The sequence below is a fragment of the Eumetopias jubatus genome, unplaced genomic scaffold, assembly GCF_037043125.1.
Source record: "Eumetopias jubatus isolate StellerSeaLion01/CBP00866 unplaced genomic scaffold, mEumJub1_p1.0 scaffold_9, whole genome shotgun sequence".
NCBI lineage: Eukaryota > Metazoa > Chordata > Mammalia > Carnivora > Otariidae > Eumetopias > Eumetopias jubatus.
Window position 1 is genome coordinate 94272047 of NW_028274815.1, and position 17929 is coordinate 94289975.

A 17929-nucleotide genomic window follows, 5' to 3' on the forward strand; every position below is an offset into this window, starting at 1 on the left:
GGCAAAGTTTAAACCTCCCTGCCTCCCTGGGAATAAGAAAAAATATTCTATCATGGACATGGTGTTAGACAAACAAGTCACTCAGTTCCACTTTGGAAGACAGTCACTATAATCTTAATGAGGGACACAAGCTTTTCTGTTCTATTCAAGCATTTCACTGCAATCCCTTCACTGGCCCTCCATATCCCACTGTTAACCGTGTAAGGAGTAAGACAACACAAAAATCAAACAGAAGAAAAAAACATAACAGAAACCCAGGCTGCTTCTCTCAGGAGATGCAAATTCTCATGAATTTTCAAATTCCATAGCTAAGGTCCTACAACTTTGAGATGGGAATTTGAGAAATATAACTCCTGATATGGCAAAAATTCCACAAAGAAGATTGCCCTGTAATAAAGGATCTGATCATCAACAGGGTAACCGTTAGAATAATGAAATATCAAAACTTATGCAATTTCCTTGAACATATCAAAACAAAAACTTACATTAGATACCAAACCTTACAAAATATATTTCATCTCTCTATAACACACACTCTCATGCCTACCAGCCCGAAATAAGCAATAGCTTTGATTCTTTGCTGTACATCAATTCATGGTCTGTTCCTTCACCCCTGCTGCTGCCCTGCCATGTACTCTGGGCTCATGGTATGTTGCCACTACAACAGGAAGCTACTGGATGGACTACAGCCTTGCTGGCTGAGATGATCTGCTTCTTCAGTCTGGATCACCAAGTTCAAACAAGGAGGAATATCAGGTGGCAAATCCATTCAATTCCTGAGTTTCTAAGTACAGAGCAACTAGAATCTACATAATGAGAGCTACCTTAAATTATGTATTCAGATCTATTCCATGCCTGAGTTGGAGAGCAAGAGTTTAAGCAGTGAGGAGTACCTGTACTTGACAGACTGAGGAATATATATATAATAAAATGCCCAGAGCTGATTCCTGGAAAGAAAGGGGAAAACCCACCTTACCCCCAGCTATGAGATACTCCGATGTCCCCATCATGCTTCTAGCACCCAGTACCTTTAGGGGAAGGGGGAAGCACTGCGCCCATTTGCATTACAGAAACATTGCTGCCACTTAGCTATATTTACATGCATTTTCTTTTCTTTCACATCATTTAGATATTTACATATTGATAACCATGGATGCAACAAAGCTGAAAATATCTCAAGGGAAAAGAAATTGAGAAAAACTACAAAACAAAACAACTCCAGGCTGAGTAACAAAATTCACACACAACCACAAGAGACCTCCGATGTCACCACTTTTCAATGCCACGTAAAAGTAAGCCACTTACAGAGTTATTCTGCATCCTCATTTCATAGGCTGCTTGTCTCGGATTACTGGCTACTTGAGAACCCGGTGAATTTCTTGAACCCAAGGCATGAGGCGTTAATATTCCACCAGGAGAGAAAGCTGGTTGATCTCTCTAACATAAATGGAAACAAATGTAGAAATTAAAATTAAATCACAATACAGTTAGATGACAGGAAGAAAAAAAGGCAATGGAATAGAGTCCTCACTGTAAGCACTTATTAAAGGAGGAACTGGATTTCTGTTAGCCTTTACAGGACTGTCCACAATTTGATTTGATGTTAACTCACCCTGTAAACAATATTATGTACTATTTAATAATAACCATTCTAAAAATACATATAATACACTGTTCTGATACACAGAATCTATTCAAGACTCAGTAAGCTATTCCATTATGTTTACTGATAATTTCAGAAAACATTCAAGAAACAATTTCAGGCACATAAAAATAATATAACTATGAAGGTTAAAAAACTAGTTAAGAGTTTGATTTATACTTAAGATAACCCACTTTTATTTACCCTTCACCTTACTAGAATTTAACTCTTTATTTCCAATTAATTTTATCTATGATTATAGCTGTAATAGGTGACAGTTGTGGCTGGCTGGTAAAACATACTTTTTACATAGATACTGACTGAAAGAAAATAGTAATACGTAAGGTAGAAAGCAGATATTCCCCTTGCAATCTAAGTGGTTTTGAACCTACCTGTAACAATAAATAATTCTACTTTTCTCCCTTCTAAGTTCCCCAACTTGCTCACTTCTAAAAAAATATAATAATAAAAGGCATTCCCTAAATTCCATGAGTTTAAAATCCAATAAAGACAAGAAAAACAAGAACCAAAGAAGTAACTATAGAGCATTATGCAATGAGGTAAGAAAACAAATATCACAAGTAAGCAGCAGCAGAGTTCAAAGAAAAGGACTGCTCATCCCTGGACTAGGGCCGAGGTCCCAGGGGAAAAGCCAAGATGTGAGGGAGTCATTAAGTCAGAAATCCACTCAGAGCTAGCAAATGTAGGCAACACTCTGAGTCAGGAGGGATGTGGTACATTTAGAAGACAGCACAGAAAAGTCGGGCAGCTAAAATCAGACCAGATCAGAGTAAACACCACATGCCAGTCTGAGAGAAAAGTGGGCTCCAAGCAGATTATAAAGTCGCTGGTCATTTCCGAACAGGGAAACAGAAGTTTCAGGAAGATTAGTCTGACAAAGATGTCGACAGAATGCAGTAACTTATAAAAAAATATAAAGGGTTGACTATTTTTATTACAGAAACAATACCTGATTATCACACAAAAAAAATCAAATAGCTAAGCACCCCACGCCCATGAAGTGCATCTTTTCAGACTCGAGAGTTTAGAAAAGACTTGACACCAGCATTCTTTCTCCAGGCAAAAAGGCAGCCCTATCCAACTCTACTCGATAAGGAATAACGTTACTGCAATAAACATCTTTCTCCCAAATCGTAAACTTATGCTATTGCCAATCTTATGAAATTAAAACTCACCTTCATTCTCTTTCTTTTTTCTTTCTGTCGTCTTCTAAAACTGTCCTAAAAGTATAAAATCCACATATTCTGTCAAATAATTACACAAAAATGTCAGAGTTAAACATTACCAGGAATGATTTGGGAAACAATTTAAGTTTTAAAGGAAGACCCCAGAAACCTAAGTACATAATTAAACTAGGCAATGGACCGTATGTTCAAAGTGCTGTTTATCAGAACTTTAGAGGGATAGAGAGCACTGTAAATGGAGTTCAGATATAATTTAATTGTTCCTCTTAATATTTTCAGATAGTTTTTGACATCATTTCAGGAAAGAATGCAAAAGTCATGACAAAGACTCTTGGCTTTACCCTGGAGCGAATAGGCTGTCAACATGGAGAAGACACAAGTAAGTAAGAAAACAGTTCTTAAGTTTTAGCTGAATACAGTTAATAACCAAGATGGCCATTTAAAAAATATTAACAAGACAATTTAATAATGAACTTCTGTTACCTAAAAAGGGCTCGACAGTTCCTAATTCTGTAGCATGCATGGCACAAAGTGGGTAAAGAGAAAAGTGGGGCTCTGTGCAAACACTACCTCCCCCCGGCCTCCCCACCGCCGCCAGGTTCCAAAAAGTCAATCTCATGAAAGAAAGGAAGGAAATTCAGATGTTTGCACTGCTCATTCTGAGCCAACTTAATTCACAGGAAAGGGTCCAGTCTGCATTGATTCTTCCCCTCCACTCATTTTCAAAATGTAGTCACGGTTTCAATTAAACAGATTTGGGACTGATCTTGTTTCTCACTAACTGGCCATTCAAAGGCCTCCCTGGCCCCAGGGGTGCCTGGGTGGCTCACTTGGTTAAGCAACTGCCTTCGGCTTGAGTCATGATCCTGGAGTCCCGGGATCGAGTCCCACATTGGGCTCCCTGCTCAGCGAGGAGTCTGCTTCTCCCCCTGACCCTCTTCCCTCTCGTGTTCTCTCTCTCATTCTCTTTCTCTCAAATAAATAAAAATCTTAAAAAGAAAGTTTAAAAAAAAACAAAAACAAACAAACAAACAAAAAAACGCAAAGGCCTCCCTGGTCCCAGAAAGCACTCCTTCCATGCCCAAGATTCTGTAAGTATCAAGGCACTGGAACAACTAAGGTCTTACAATAGCCCCAAGCAGGGACCAGTAGGTACTATACTGACTGCCACCTGACTAGCGGCACTTCTATCCCTTCCAGGTCAGTAATGCCAACTGCAAAATAACACCCTTAATAAGATCTAAAATTTATTACTTTCTGCCAGAAGAGAAGCTGAATGTTGGATATATGGTGAATAGCTACCTTAAAACCTCCTAAGATATGAAATCCACCAATTTCTTTAATCAAGCTTTCCTCTCTACCTTTAATTTAAATGTTTCTTATCCAGTGTACCAACGAGCTGCAGACAGTGAAAGCCATTAGTTTTCAGTCCTTATCTGACCATGACTCTTCGGTCTTGAATCATGCTCTTCACTTGGCTTCCAAGCCACTACACTCACCTGGTTCTCTTTTTTCACTCTTGCTGCATTGCCTTCACTCCATTACTCCCCAACCTCTCAATGTTAGTGTTCCTCTGTACCTAATACTTGGACTTCTCTACTCTTATGAGAGTAATCATCTAGTCTCATGGCTTTAAACACCATCTATATGGTGATGAGTCTCCAACCAGGACCTCTCCCCATTCAACATCTCCAACTGGGTGTCCCAAACTTAATATTCCCAAAACGGAATCCCCACCCCCAACTCTGCACCTCTCAGTCTTCTTCATCAGTTGCTCAGACCAGTTTTCAACTGCTCAGAAAAAATGCCTTGGAGTCATTCTTGATACTTTTCCTTCTCTCAACCTAGCATTGAATCATTAGCCAATCCAGTGGTTCAACCATCAAAACATTTAAAATCCAACTACCTCTTATCATCTTCACTGCCACCATGCTGGCTCCCTTGGACTGCTGCAAAAGAGCTTCCTAACCAGGCTCTTGTCTTCTATCTTTGCCTCTATACAGTCAACATCCTGGGTACATACCCTAGAGCCTCTGCACTGGCTACTCCCTCTGCCTGAGAAGCTCTTCTTGCAAACACCTGCATGGTTTACTTCTTTATGTTCTCCAGGTCTTTATTCAAAGTCATCTGTTGGTGAGGCCTTCTCTAATCCCCTTTTCTAGAACTGCAACAACCCCATCTCCACGTTTCCAGTATTTCCTCACCTGCTTTAATTTTCTTCCCAGCACTCATCATTCTCTAACACAGTACACAGTTTACTTAGCTTTTGTGCTTATTGTCCATTTCTGGAAGAATGTAAGCTCCATGAGGTCAGGAATTTTTGTTTGCTTTTTTGTTTTTCTGTTATATCAATGACACTCAGAATACTGTCTGGCACATGATAAACACTTAATAAATGTTTGCTGGATAAATGAAGGACATTTGCAAGATAAAGGGCAAACATCGAAGCTTATAAAATAAAAAGCATCACCTTCAACTGCTCAGTTTTAGTAACAAATACTGATGTATTCCTTTTCTACTATTTTGTGCTAGGAACTCCTCCTTTGGCAATCAGTCAAAAGCCACAGACACACTTTCCAGGAAAATACATACACCTGGATACTTTTATATTGAATTTCTGAAGGTTCATTTATTTCCACCAATGCCCAACCTTGCTGATAGACATCGTATGATGTCAGGAACACCAAAAAAGATCCAAAGAGCTTTAAAATGCCCTCTCTGCTAGTCCAGTTGGAAATCATATTACTTAAGTCTGAAGCACTTTGGTACCTATCAAATCTCATACATCCTGCTCTATGCCAAATATCACCAATATTTATTAGTACAAAGTCTGCTAAAGCCACATAAAAGGGCTGTTCTAATATAAGGTTTTTATATCAAGTAGTACACAGTACAGTTTTAGTTTTTTTCTTAAGCATAAATGGAAGCAGGTCAAGTGGAGCCAACTCCACTTGTTGAAGACTTAGTTTAAAATGGCTATGCTGCTACACATTTGATATCCCAAAGTCAGTTCTGTTATTGGAACCTTACACATGAAAAATTCTTGCCACCATAGTGGATTACCAAGTACCAAAGGTTTTGGAAAGAATGCTTAGAGTCCACTCACTCTGTTACATAAAATGGTACCGAAAGTTCTAAGAAAGAGACCACTAGCTACAATACACAAAGTTGAAGAAAATATAAAATCCTGTCAGACACAATGACATATTTTAATCTGTAAGGAAATCATGAAGCAATGTAGCAATATTTGCTCAAAATAGACATATGAATTTTTTAAGATCAGTTTCTGAAAGGATTTCCTTCACTCTCTAAGGAGCACTATCTGTTAATTTTACCTACTGCTTGCCTCCCTTGACACTCCCCCACAATCACCCTCCACCCTCCTTTGACTCCAGGCTACCGCCCCTAAGCCCCACTGACTCCCCAGAGCCTCTGAACCCCTGGCCATGGACTAGAGGCCTGTCCATCTTGCCCTGACACGTCACAGAGCACCAATGGCTTCTCTCTTTAGGGATTTCCTCCATCTCTCTACAACTAGCTCCTCTCTCTCTTTATAAATGTCCATGTTTCTCAACGTTTCTTTTGGAGGCACTTTCACTCCACACAGGCTCCCAGGGACTTCAAGTTCACACTGACAGCTTGAAGTAACTCCCATCCACTAATGGTTCTCAAATCTCCTGTCAAAAGACTTCTGCCCTGAGCTTTACACAAATCTATCTAATTGCTTCATGGACTTTCTCCTCTCCAGTGTCTCCTATATGGCACCTCAAACTTAGTATCTCCAAAATGAAACTCAATTTCTACCTTGTCCCCACCTCAACCTGCTCTACCCCAAGTGCTTGCTATCTCAGTGAATGGTACCAGCCAATCTCCCAACTGCCTGAGCCAGAAACCTGGACTTCACCTAAGCACTCATCCTATCATATGTAATCAATTTCCAAGTGCTTTGTTATTTTATTTCTTTCTTTCACGTATAAATTTCTTACTCAGACCTGCAACCCTCTGCTTTGGCTGATGCGATCCAACCCCAACCCCTATACTCCACTACCAGAGTAGAGAGTTCCTAAGTCTTAACCTGTCTTCCAGGGCATAAATATTTCCTATAAAACATGGCAGCCACGAGTTCAAGCCCAGGATTCATCTAGCCTTGGCACCTTCATTTCACAGCCTACTGATTAGAGAGGTGTTTGGATTTTTATCTTAATTAAAATTATGAAGAGAGAAAAAAATTACAATGCAACTCACACAGTGTGCAATACATAGTTCCACACAACAAGCATCACCACCTTTATAAAATAATCAAAGCACTGACCACTCATGATTACAATTGTGTTTGATACACTATAATAATAACAACGCACTCAAAGAGGTTAAAAGTACAATCAGAGGATCATCACAGCCTATTAGAGACAGGAGCAATTTAGCTACTGCAATAGAAACACTTTACCTCATCATCCTTTCTCTTTTTAAAAATGCTATCCTCAACTTCACCAACTGCTAACATGATCATCTGTACTCTTTGCAGATTGACATAACCACTTTCTGTAAGGTAACCCTGTAAGTGATAAAATACATGTAAAATGATCTTCTTATAAAAGCAAATACTTCTGTTTTGAAATTATTCAAGAGTGAACTTACCCCAGTTTTGTGTACCACATTTTTGTATATGTTAACCAAACGGTCAATTGCACCTTCCCTGCCACCAGGAAACAAACATTTCGCATTAGGACCAGTGTGCACTGTAAAGGCAAGAAGGCTAAAACACTAGTTTGAAAACCCACACAAACACACGTACCTAATTTCTAATGATGGCAGGTGAGGAAGGAAGTCATTTCCCACAAAGAAGCACATGAAGACCCAGTCATCAATACTCCTCTCAACATCAAATGTAAACGGCAGGCTGGCCATGGTGAGCTCTCTTTCCAAATACTACAACCAAGAAGGAATGCTACCATTAAAGCTATCAAAAGCCACCCTGCTTTAGAGCACTAATCCCAATGTTTACTGCTACGTACCTCACGAAGAACATTAAGACGAAGGAAGATAAATTCTCCTTCTGCACAAGGAAGACTATCTGCAAGTTCATCATGCTGCAGGAAAGGGGAGTCAAGATTAAATAAGTCTACTCTAAAGGCTATAACTTGTTCCAATGAAATAAATATCATGGCTTTCTCTAGAGCAAGATTCATTTTAATATTACAAGTATTAACCAAAAAAACCCAAAAACCTCACCAAACCATTTTAAAAATAAAAAATCATCCATAATCCCAATCACACCTAGACCAGAGATCAGCAAATGTTTTTTGCAAAAGGCTAGATAGTAAACATTTTAGCCTTTTGGAGACACATATGGTCTCTGTTGCATATTTTTTCATGTTTTGTTTTTACAACTCTTTAAAAATATAAATACCATTTTTAGCTCATTGGTCAAATCTGGAGGGCTGTAGTTTGCCAACCCCTGACCTACTTCCAGGCAATATGAAATTTCAAGGTATATACTTCTAGACCCTTCTCTATGAACATACAGTAAATTTTTTACCTTTTTTCCACTGAGCATGTCTTTTAAAGAGGCACCATATTCTTAAATCAGATGAAAACCCATTCAAAGGGGGCTGGATATAATCAAGTGAACCCAAAATATATAGGAACTAGGAGTAACTTAAAAGTATCAAGCAGATTAATATATTTTATTTATATTCTTTTTAAGAAAAAATAATCATTTGAAACAAATACGTCTATAAACAAATCATGTGTAAGAGACATTATTAACTAGGAGACCTAAGTCTCATGTAGACATAAACTATGTTAGAAGTGAGAGGAGAAAGACTGAGTGCATGCATGCTTTGAATGTGTGTTCACTTTAAAGGGCTTTGAAAGATACAGTCCTGTGAGGGTAACAGAGCAAGTAGGTAAAAATCTAATACAATATAGTCTTCTCTTTATCCATTCTAAAAATGAAGTAACCTGAATATACTTAATGCCACTAAACTGTAAACTTAAAAATGGTTAAAATAGTATATTTTGTGTTAAGTATATTTTATTACAACAAAAAATAAAATAGAAAAATTTTAAATGAGGCAACTACCATTTCAAAATTCCTACCTTCCCCTTCTTTTCTCTTGGCAAACCTTCACAGTCCTTGACCTCATGTCCAAACTGGTTACAAAGTCCACACGGTTTGGGTTTGTTTGGTTTGAATTCTTCTCTAATGATGGTAAAGTTGGGTTCATGTGTAGCAAGGCCGAGCATAATGAGATCAGCTATCAATCAACAATGATAAAACAATGAACAGTGAGCACTTTAAGAAGACCCTACCACAACCAATGATAAAAGACACCACAGTAACACAAGACACCAACACAAAGAAAAGCCCAAATTAGCACATAAACAGAGGTGGTAAAGCCAAAAAACCTAAAACTTCTTAGTTCTCAGGCAACAAGTTGTCCTCTAGACACATGGGCACAGAAAATCTTCCATTTAAAGGTATACAATATCAAAAGGTTGAAAAACATTTTTAAAATATAAACATAAATGAACATGAATCACAGATTAAACAACTTAATACCAGTTCCTTCTCAAACATAAAATGAGCAAGGCCTATTAGAATTTCCAGGAAACCAGGAATAATCCGCTACTACACACCAACCCATCAACTTGCTATGGTTTAATCCAAGAGAATCAAATCCCAAAGAAGAAACTTACCATCTGCTCCACATAAGCAATGATGAGTGTTTGGGTCATGGTTAGGTTGGGCTAAAGAGGGGGAAAAGATACATTTTATTTATATAAATGTATTTTATACCAGAGGAATATCACATTCTACCAAATATTTTCTATATAATGGCTTAGCTTTTTTAATAGAACATATAATAAAATATTTATAAGGGAGTTTTACCTCTTTGTCTTCTAATATAATCCATGATTTTATGTTCTCCTTCACCAGGAGCACTAGCATCAGATAAAATAACCTAAAAAAATAGTTTTTAACACTGTCAGTTCATCCCCAATTTTTTAGCACAAAAATCAATAAAATAGAATAGCTTAAAACAAATTAGGATCAAAAAAATAAAAAAATAAAAAAATAAATTAGGATGATTCTATTAAGACAGTGTTATTAGAAATTTTTCATAAGGTGTGTGATGAACACCAAAATTGTTTCACTGGTTAACTTACTACAGGAAGAGAAAAAATGAAATGTTTCAGTCAAATTTAGCCAAAAGAACTGATCAGTTCACAGGTTTCTAGTATTCTCACTGCGACCCAAGGATACAGCCCCAAACCACATACGCCCAGGAAGTAATCAATAAAAAATATCCATTAAATATAATTCACCATGTCTAGTTTATAGCAAAACAAGCTTTGAATTTTTTTTTTTTATTTTTGAAAAGATTTTATTTATTTAAGAGAGTGAGAGAGAAGAGTGCATGCATGAGCAGGGGGAGGGAGAGAAACAAACTCCCCACCTAGCAGGGAGCCCGATCCCAGGACCTGACCTGAGCAAAAGGCAGACTCTTAACCAACTGAGCCACCCAGGTGCCCCAACAAGCTTTGAATTTAAAATTACATATAAGTTCATTTAAATCTTACTTAAACACGTAGAAGAACAGAGCTATTCTTTAAAGGCAGCCCTACGACTTTAATCTTGCTGTTTCGATTTCTAACAATAGAAATTTTCATTTCAAAATTGCTTTCCTATATATATATGTATATATATATTTTATATAGAATACAAAATATACATATATTTTTAAATCATGGGTCCCGTGTTATAGCTTCGTAGTGATGAAGAGGACAAAACTGACATTGAGAGAAAATTCAGCAGTCTAAAACTGGACCATGCAGGGCACCCCATCTCTAATAACCCTGGAAGCTTCTCTTTCCTCTGACAGTCAACTAGCATTTTATGGGGTTATCAGTCATATCAAAGTACAGCCTAAAATGATCACCCTTATCTTTCTGAAGTACCAAAATGTGAAACTTACTGTCAAGTTTTTCCACCCAGGGTCATTATTTAAACGATCAGCTATGTAATAGCGAAGGCATTTAGCAAGATTGTCCATGAACTCGGTTCCCTAAAATGACAGAAAGAAATAAATTAACCTACCATTTAAGAGTTAGGAATAGCTGGCAAAGTATGAGACTACTTACTGGTGTAATACAGTTGCTGTCAAATCTTTCTTTTATTTCTTCTGGAGGAAGAAAGCCACCTACAGGAAAAAGAGGCAATGTTTTGTTCTCCCCATAAAAAAGTCAGGTATTAATCACAAAGATACAAATGTAGGGATCCGAAGGGGTACGTGCACCCCTATGTTTATAGCAGCAATGTCCACAACAGCCAAACTGTGGAAAGAGCCAAGATGTCCATCGACAGATGAATGGATAAAGAAGATGTGGTATATATACACAATGGAATATTATGCAGCCATCAAAAGGAATGAGATCTTGCCATTTGCAACGACGTGGATGGAACTGGAGGGTGTTATGCTGAATGAAATAAGTCAATCAGAGAAAGACATGTATCATATGACCTCACCGATATGAGGAATTCTTAATCTCAGGAAACAAACTGAGTGTTGCTGGAGTGATGGGGGGTGGGAGGGATGGGGTGGCTGGGTGATAGACATTGGGTAGGGTATGTGCTATGGTGAGCGCTGTGAATTGTGCAAGACTGTTGAATCACAGATCTGTACTTCTGAAACAAGTAATAGAACATACGTTAAGAAAAAAGAAAAAGAAGAAGATAGCAGGAGGGGAAGAATGAAGGGGAGTAAGTCGGAGGGGGAGACGAACCATGAGAGACGATGGACTCTGTAAAACAAACTGAGGGTTCTAGAGGGGAGGAGGGTGGGGGGATGGGTTAGCCTGGTGATGGGTATTAAAGAGGGCACATTCTGCGTGGAGCACTGGGTGTTATGCACAAACAATGAATCATGGAACACTACATCAAGAACTAATGATGTAATGTATGGTGATTAACATAACAATAAAAAAATAAAAAAAAAAGGTATTAAGTATTTCAGTATTAAGCCAGAACAACAAAAACAAGTCCAAATACAAAAGAAAAGGAAATATTGTCACCTAAGGAACAAATGTTCCCCCTTTGGGGAAGAGAATAAGATTCATGCTCTCAAATTTAATACAAGCTTTAACATGACCATCAAACAATATATGATATACAAAAGATACTACAGTTATATAGAAATATGAAAATGATGACATTCTTCATAATGCCCTCTGCAGCAGAACATACACATACACACACACACGTTAGGAGTTCTCATTTTGATAATAATTCCTGAGATAAATGTACCTTAGGAAAAATTAAAGTGCTGAGTTGTTTGTTTTTAAAGATTTTTATTTATTTATTTATTTGAGAGAGAGATAGAGTGCGTGTGTGCTCACAAATGAGTGGGGGGAGAGGGAGAGGGCCAAGCAGACTCCCCACTGAGCAGGGAGCCTGACACAGGGCTTGATCCCAGAACCCTAAGATCATGACCTGAGCCAAAGAAAGATGCTTAACCAACTGAGCCACCCAGGTGCCCATAAACTGCTGAGTTTATAACAGCTTTATATGATAAGAAATAAAATTATCAGCTGTGATATAAAAGTCCTATTTGTCCTCTATATCACCGATTAGCTTTTTTTAAATGACAAATATATTTCAAAACATCTTCAAGAAAGAAGACATCTTTAAAATCGAAGACTATCTTTTATAAGTGCAAACAGGTTTTTAGCATATTACAAGCTGCAGCTAAAGTAACTATCCAGTTGCACACTTCCAGCAAATTAAAACAGAAAATGTGTCCTAATTGTAGGCCTGAGGTGACTACACTATGGTATCCTCTTTTACCTGCAAAGTACAGTATCTTGAGCCAATAAATTGTGGCTTTCCTGGTCTATCATACTGCCTCTGTAACAAAACACCAAACAAATCACCCTGCTACAACCACACCCCATCTCACAGACAGGTGTCTTGGGAGAGAACTGGTCCCATGGAGTATCTGGACTCCCTGACCTTCCTCCCCTGAGACTTCAAACTTCTACCTATATATCCAATAGGAATTTCAAGCTCTGGGAAACTGCAAAGATGATCACACCCCACCCCTCCCCCAAATCAAGGGAACCCTGGGTACTTCACCGCCTCAGTGCCTGTTGCATCCACCTCCACTGAAGTGTGTTTGACTTAGTGAAAGCCTGTAAATAGGAGCACATCATCCCAGGCTTCCTCTTACAGACCTCGGAGTTCTGAGGGGAAGTAATAAGCAAGCTGCCCAGACTGATTTAAGGAAAATGTTTACAGAACTGTAGCTTTCGAACAGCCCCCATAGAAAACAAAAGTAAGAGGCACTCTTAATGTATTTCTCCTTTACAGATACAACAAATTAGCTGAAGAGTTGTGCTTGCCCTGAGAGGGGCTGACAATCTGCTCTCTCTACCAGAATTCCCTCCTTTTATTCCTAAGTTTCCCTTTTACTAGAGTTGGGAAAAGAAACAAGCTTGTTAGGGGGAATGAAGGATTCCATTAACTACTTTTTGACAGTGAACATAAATTTTCCTCGGATATTCTAGATCCTAATTAAATTAAAACCATACCTACTGTGAGCGAAGTTGACACCTCTCCCCCCATTCTATACACATTTCATAAAAAGTCCAAGTTCAAGATGCACATTCTTTACCTTTTGCCAGTATTTCTTCCCTGACTCGCTGCTTCTCCACTGCAGCTTCCATTCCTTCTTTTGATGCTCTGAACCTTCTGGAACGCTGCTGGTTCATTTTAGCACGTGGTGCCTAAGAACATTATTTCACAGTCATACAATACTATTTAAAATATGTATAACGAAATCTGTACATTATTTTCAACCAGTTGTTCTTGTAAAAATAGTACACCAAAATGGAAAATAATATATCCAATAATCCTTTCATGACAGATAGTAAATCCTGAGAACTTAAATTTGGATCAAGAACTTAAAAGCTGACCTCAGTCAGGTAAGTGAGTGACATATCAAATGGACAAACATCCTAAGAAGCCACTTAATACTGCGCCACTTCTACTGGGCTATGGTGCTTCAAGGCACCCAAGAAGGAGAGCTCACTTTACTCAAAGACCCAGCCAGCATGCAGTGAATAGTTACTAGTACAGAACCAGGATCAGGAAGAACTTATGTCCATGCCTAAAAGCAAAGATGGTCTCCAAATGAGATTCACCACGCCCCATAAAAGCAAAAGAAAACTACTTCTTAATCTGTAGGACCTCAAGGCACTTTTTTTTTCATTAAAAAAAATTTTTTTAAAGATTTTATTTATTTATTTGACAGACACACAGTGAGAGGGAACACAAGCAGGGGAGTTGGAGGGGGAAGCAGGCTTGCCATGGAGCGGGGAGCCCGATGCGGGACTCGATCCCAGGACCCTGGGATCATGACCTGAGCCGAAGGCAGACGCTTAACGACCGAGCCACCCAGGCGCCCCAAGGCACTTCTATAATGTATTTCCCACAATAACCACTCTGTCTCTACAAGAAAGCAAAGCAGGTAAAAAGGGAACAAGGTTTTAACTGAAAATACTTTTGAATTACTCTGACCAAATGTAATTTAAAATCACTGGATAAGCTTGAATGAAATGAACTGGACTCTCAGGGTTTTTTTTTTTTTTTTTTTAAGATTTTATTTATTTATTTGAGAGAGAGAATGAGATAGAGAGAGAGCATGAGAGGGGAGAGGGTCAGAGGGAGAAGCGGGATGCGGGACCTGATCCCGGGACTCTAGGATCATGACCTGAGCCGAAGGCAGTCACTTAACCAACTGAGCCACCCAGGCGCCCTGGACTCTCAGGTTTTGAAACTCCTAAACTGAGTTTTGTGGTTGGAAGGGACTCAAGTATCCTGTCTACATAAAAGTTATTTTAAATTCTCTTTTAAATAGTTCCCTTTCCTGTAAAATAAGACCACCTAGCCTAACTCTTTCAAGTACCAAGTTCTTTGATCCACATTTATATTTCAACAAAAACATGTTACACACCTGAGCATACAAACATACAGATATACAGACACTCACACAGGTATGCATACAGTTTATACTTGTTCTAGCAGTAAGGGCACAATGAATGTAAAATGACAGATTTTCTTCAAGAACTTTCACTAATACGAATTGGAATATGCTCCAAATAAGATATTTCCTGTTCCCTCTACTTGTCAATGCACTTTAACTGCAACTTACCAAGTTATCAAGTAGCTAAGATTTTTCAGTGCATAAAGAGAACCTCACAGAAAAGTTAATCTTGGACCCAAAGTTTTCTAGATCTTCAAAATCATTGCATTAGCCACTAGGGATTACTAAATCTAAAAGAAAGATAATTTATTTGTATACAGCTAAATAAATTTTAGAGTTATGATTTATCTTAATTTTCCTTGAACTCTGATACATAGTTTGCTGGTTATTTATAAACTAAGCTAGCTGAGAGCTGACCTATCACCCTAGGTCAGTAAGTTATTGCCCTCTTAAAGCATTCTGAGGACTACTCACTGCCCATAGGAGAAAATCCAAACTCCTAAGCATGGCAATAAGGCCTTCTCAAGACATTGCTCTACTTCCCTTTCCAATCTAAAACACCTGTAATTGCCCAAATGTGTTAGTGTGGTCAAGGCATGGGAAGTGTATTTACTGGGCCCATTTGAGAAATCCAGAAGGTCTTCCCTCTTCCTTTCTATTCCACTGATCCCCCTCCACTGCCCACCAATCTCCTGTTACTCTTTATGCTTCAAGAGATGAGACAAAAGTCACCTCCTATCTCCTAACCCCCTTACTAGCACTGATTTCCTCTTCCCTCAGCACCCTGCCTGTGTTATCTAGTACCTATAAAGCCCCCAATTAACTACCTTGTTCATTTATCTCTGTCCCATTAGTGGTAAGCCCTTCAAAAGAAAGGGCAGTCACCATTAACCCCAGTAGCTCACAGTATCTGGCACAAACAGGTACAAGAAATGTCTGAATGAATGACTGAAGGATCAGGTTGCCTGTCTCAAGTTCACCACCGTCAACATTTTTCGTTATTTAGCTGACTCTCACTGTAGACACTCAGAACACAGCAAAAACAAAAACAGAAGATTCTAAGTTAACTTTTTTAGCACTTACCACTCCATCTATTGCCATGTAGAGAAGTCGTCTTGGTCTTACAATATTGAAAAGTCTGTCAATGTACTCAAAAATTGCAACCATCATTTCATCCTCATTTTTTGGTGCTGGTCTACAAGGACAAACAAACAACGTAATAGAATACAATACTCCCCTGTAACTTCTGCTATCATGACAGTGACAAAAATGGGTTACATACTTGTCTTCGGGATGAGTACAAGGATGGATGATTCCATTCATATCCAAATACAGATTATCAAACTCCACATCATTTGGATTTGGTTTACTGGCATCAACAGGAACCTTTACACCATTGCATTCTTTTGGCTGTGAGAAAGTGACAATAATAGTTTGATTGTTCAAGTCTAAAATTAACACACCCTAGGCTCAGTATGAACCCATTTCACTTCTGAATTGGAAACAGAACACTTTAAGTCATCTTTAAATTATAAGAAATGATTTTACTCCTTAAAGCAAACTAATACAGATATTTTATCTGTAGAAAGCGGATAGCTTCCAACACAAGTTAATCTCAACTACGTGAGGGATATTTATCAAAATCTCAAATCATTCAGTTGTCCAAGTGAGAAACCGTGGGAGTCATCTTAGAATTCCTCCCCAATCCCCCCCGCCATTATCAGTAAGTCCAACAATCTAACCTGAAAAAGGCCTCTCGACTTCATTTCCTCTTGGCCCCACTGCCATGACCATCAACTGTATCAACACTCACCTCAAAGATCAACACTTATTAGCCTTCTGTCCTGCCACAGTATCATTCCAGCCAACCCTATCTCTTCTAAGTTCCTAGAAAACCCTCTTCCATCTCCCAGTGCCTCTGTACACTTTCTCCTTCTGCATTCCTGACCACACCCACTTCCTGAGACCTTACTAATTTTCCCCAGTCTAGATTGAGATCAAGTCACTCATTTTATAACTCTTCGTACACACCTCTCAGAAAACTAACTGCTCCTCCTTCTGCATTTATTTATTTGAGAAAGAGAACAGGGAGCAGAGGGAGAGGGAGAAACATACTGCCTGCTGAGCAGTGAGCCCAACATGGGGCTCCATCCCAGAACCCTGGGATCATGACCTGAGCTGAAGGCAGACACTTAATTGACTGAACTACCCAGGCACCCCTCAAATGTATTTTTGTAATGAATATTACCTTTGTTTTTTCTTCGAGAGCTTCAGTGAATGATAAGAATATGAGATCAGATTTTTACTGTTAGTCAATGTCATTAAAAAAAAAAAGTTTAACACACACAGAGCATATAAAGCATCATTTGTAACAGCAAAAAACTGTGAACTTAAAAGCCATCGTGTACATCATGGATGAGTCTCAAAAATATTTTAAGTGAAAGCCAATCACAAAAGACCACAGAAGATCCCATTTATATGAAAAAATCCAGAATAGATAAATCTATAGAGACAGAAATAGATGAGTTTCAATTTGGGGGGTGGTGATAGGAAATGAATGCAAATGGGTGCAACATTTCTTTTGGGAGTGATAAAAGTGTTCTAAAATTAGGTAACGGCGACAATCTGTATACAAGCCACTGAATTGTACACTTTCAACAGGTGAATTTTATGGCATATAAATTACATCTCAAGAAGACTATAATGAAAGGTCAACTTAATTAGGGGAAAAGAAAGAGTCCACAGAACGGATTGATAAACTGTGGATGTCCATATACGGAATGCCAGACACAAGTGAGAATCAAAGAAACAGAGCAGGACAGTCACAAATATATTGCTGAGCCAAAAACAAACAAACAAAAAACAAAACCAAAAGCCACCAGGCTTCAGAAGGATACATACAGTACCATTTATAGAAAATTATAAAATAGACAAAATAATAACAGGTATTGTTCAGGACTGAGTACGTATACAGTGAAAGCATAAAAAAGCAAGGGAACGATTTCGTGACCCTGGTTGTTATCTCTGAGAGAGGG

The 17929-nt window shown here is 38.5% G+C and overlaps 1 protein-coding gene across 1 annotated transcript in view; it reads right to left on the reverse strand.

Annotated features, from left to right (window-relative positions):
- XRN2 (5'-3' exoribonuclease 2) overlaps window positions 1-17929 on the reverse strand; it is an 85201-nt gene that overhangs the window by 46010 nt on the left and 21262 nt on the right. The window contains exons 2-15 of the mRNA XM_028123730.2: window positions 16177-16304; window positions 15978-16089; window positions 13524-13635; window positions 10996-11054; window positions 10830-10919; window positions 9743-9815; window positions 9550-9600; window positions 8950-9107; window positions 7863-7937; window positions 7643-7776; window positions 7486-7543; window positions 7295-7402; window positions 2839-2883; window positions 1306-1437 (exon numbers count right to left, since the gene is read on the reverse strand). Coding sequence (XP_027979531.1) covers window positions 1306-1437; window positions 2839-2883; window positions 7295-7402; window positions 7486-7543; window positions 7643-7776; window positions 7863-7937; window positions 8950-9107; window positions 9550-9600; window positions 9743-9815; window positions 10830-10919; window positions 10996-11054; window positions 13524-13635; window positions 15978-16089; window positions 16177-16304 — 1335 coding nt within the window. The remainder of the gene's footprint in view (window positions 1-1305; window positions 1438-2838; window positions 2884-7294; window positions 7403-7485; window positions 7544-7642; window positions 7777-7862; window positions 7938-8949; window positions 9108-9549; window positions 9601-9742; window positions 9816-10829; window positions 10920-10995; window positions 11055-13523; window positions 13636-15977; window positions 16090-16176; window positions 16305-17929) is intronic.